Source organism: Oncorhynchus gorbuscha, linkage group LG03 (genome assembly GCF_021184085.1).
Source record: "Oncorhynchus gorbuscha isolate QuinsamMale2020 ecotype Even-year linkage group LG03, OgorEven_v1.0, whole genome shotgun sequence".
Classification (NCBI taxonomy): Eukaryota; Metazoa; Chordata; class Actinopteri; order Salmoniformes; family Salmonidae; genus Oncorhynchus; species Oncorhynchus gorbuscha.
Genome location: NC_060175.1, coordinates 85762569 through 85764699, shown reverse-complemented (window position 1 = coordinate 85764699; position 2131 = coordinate 85762569). Strand labels below are relative to the sequence as shown.

Here is a 2131-nt window from a genome sequence, read left to right as displayed (position 1 = left end):
TGTAGGCCAGGGAGCCTGGCTCCACCCCTGCACCCCCGGCCCCTCCACCAAGGGACTGGGGGCTGCAGCAGGGTTGGAGACAAAGCTCTGAGGGGCTGTATCCTGTCCCCCGGGCCCCTCCTACCCCTCCGTCCTCCTGGTCCTGCTGAGGAGCTCCGCTAGGTGTGGCCTGGCCATCTGAGCGATGGTTGCCCACCAGCTGGTGGGTGTAGAGGGCTCCTCCGGCCGTCATGTTGGCTCCACTACCATCCACAGAGATGAAGTCATTGATAAGGTCAGAGAACTGGTTCCCGAAGGAGATGTCGAAGTGGTCCAGGCTGATCTCCATGCCTCCCCCTCCTGCTCCCCCGTTAGAGCCCACTCCACCCAGGCCCTGGTGGGGTCCCACCGTGTTGTAGAGGCCCTGGACCATCCCAGCCCCCTGGATGAGGGGCTGCAGCTGCTGCTGTTGATGGGAGCGGTTGCTGCCGTCATTGTTGACACCATTTCCGTTGTGCATGGCCACCCCTTTCCCTCCACCTCCCTGACTTCCTCCTCCGTCGTTGGTCTGCTGCAAGTAGTGCTCTGCACCTCCTCCCTCTTGGTTGCCTCCTCCACAGGCCTGGAGGTGATCTCCAGGCTTCAGTAGACCCTCTCCGTTCTCTGTTCCCCCGGCCTGGCCTGAGCTCACGCTGCCTGGCTGCTCCAGACCCACCACCTCCTCATGCTCCGGCCCCAACCCAGGGAAGCCCCCCTGGTACTGCAGGAGCTGGAGAGACCCAGGCCCCTGCCCTGGCCCCTCGGTGGGGGAGCCCCCGTTGCAGTTGGCCCTATGCTGGCCCTGGTGGCTCTGGTGGTGGTGATGGAGATGGCCGTTGCTGCCAGGGGAGTCCGTCTTGACCACCTGCAGGCTCATGTAGGCTGTGGAGTCGTGGGAGTTGTGGTCCATCAAGTGAGTCTTCTGGCCCATGGAAGACCTGCCCTGCTGGGCCTGGGCGGACTGCTGGGTGTCCTGGAGGAAGAAGCTGGGCGAGTGGCTCTGGTGGGAGAGGTGAGGGCTGTTCATAGCCTGGCCATAGCTCACTGTCCCAGCCCCGGACGAGTAGTCCTGCTTGGCATCGATGGCACTGAAGTCCATCTGCTCCAGGGTGGTGCTGGGGCTCAGGCCTCCTCCAGAGGGCAGCAGAGAGCCTGCAGGGGTCAGGCCGAGGGAGCCCTGTGCTGAACCTGCCCCAGAGGAACAAGAGACACCTCCTCCACAGCTCACCACCACCCCCACCTGGTATCCCTGCTCGGTGGCCAGCTGCTGCTCAAAGGACATGTCCTCTGTCTTGATGTTCTTCACCAGAGCAGAGTTGAAGCTGTATCCAGAATCTGACATGGAGGGAGAGCGCTGCATGCTGCCATTGGTGCCGTTGGAGGAAGAGGAGGAGGAAGAGGAGCTGCCGTCCCCCTTCAGCCTGCTGCCCCCATAGGTTTGGCCCTGCTTGGGGTTGTTGAGAAAGCAGTCAGGGTCGAAGTTCATGGTGGTCTCAGGTATCTTCATGCCTCCGTTATCTAGACTGCTGGATAGGACCAGCTCTTCAGACACCCCGGCTGCAGACAGCATGGACAGACCGTCTGCTCCCCCGCCACCCCGGGAACCTCCCTAACTCCTCCGCTGGGGAAGGCAAACTTGTGGCTGTCTGCCACAACACCGGACAGCACCAGGCCCTGGGAGGCAGCGTCGGGGCCCATGAGGTGGGTGTTGGGGCCCCCTGTGGGGGACATGCTGTAGACGGGGTCACCGGTCACCTCGGACATGAAGACACTTTGGGACATGACGGCGGCTACGTGGCCCAAGCCCGTCACCACAGGACTGTCAGCCATGTCTGGGTCGCTGTTCAGGCCGCTGCTGATGGACACAGGGGAGTTCTGAGTGGTGTCTGGGACCTCCACCTGGTTGGTAGAGGACACCTCTGTGCTGTTCTGGTGCAAGAGAACAGGCTTGTGGACCTTGCCGTTGCGTTTCTCTCTGGCGGTACCCCCTCCTCCCCCTGAGCTCTTCCCTCCTCCTCCTCCCCCTCCTCCATGGCTGCTGTGCTCGGTCTTGCCCTCGGACACGTCGTTGTTCTGGACCTCAGAGTGACCACTGCTGTAGCCTCCACGGGGG

General features: G+C 62.8%; 1 protein-coding gene across 5 annotated transcripts in view; it reads right to left on the bottom strand.

The window, feature by feature from the left end:
- The window catches only part of LOC124032085 (calmodulin-binding transcription activator 1-like), a 67553-nt gene extending 65828 nt beyond the window's left edge, over positions 1 to 1725 (bottom strand). For all 5 annotated transcript variants that reach the window (XM_046344157.1, XM_046344158.1, XM_046344159.1 and 2 more), the window contains exon 1: positions 1 to 1725. This exon is cut by the window's left edge and continues 116 nt beyond it. In XM_046344157.1, the coding sequence (XP_046200113.1) occupies positions 1 to 1588 (1588 nt within the window). In that variant the 5' untranslated portion in view covers positions 1589 to 1725.
- Between the last annotated feature and the right edge of the window lie 406 nt (positions 1726 to 2131).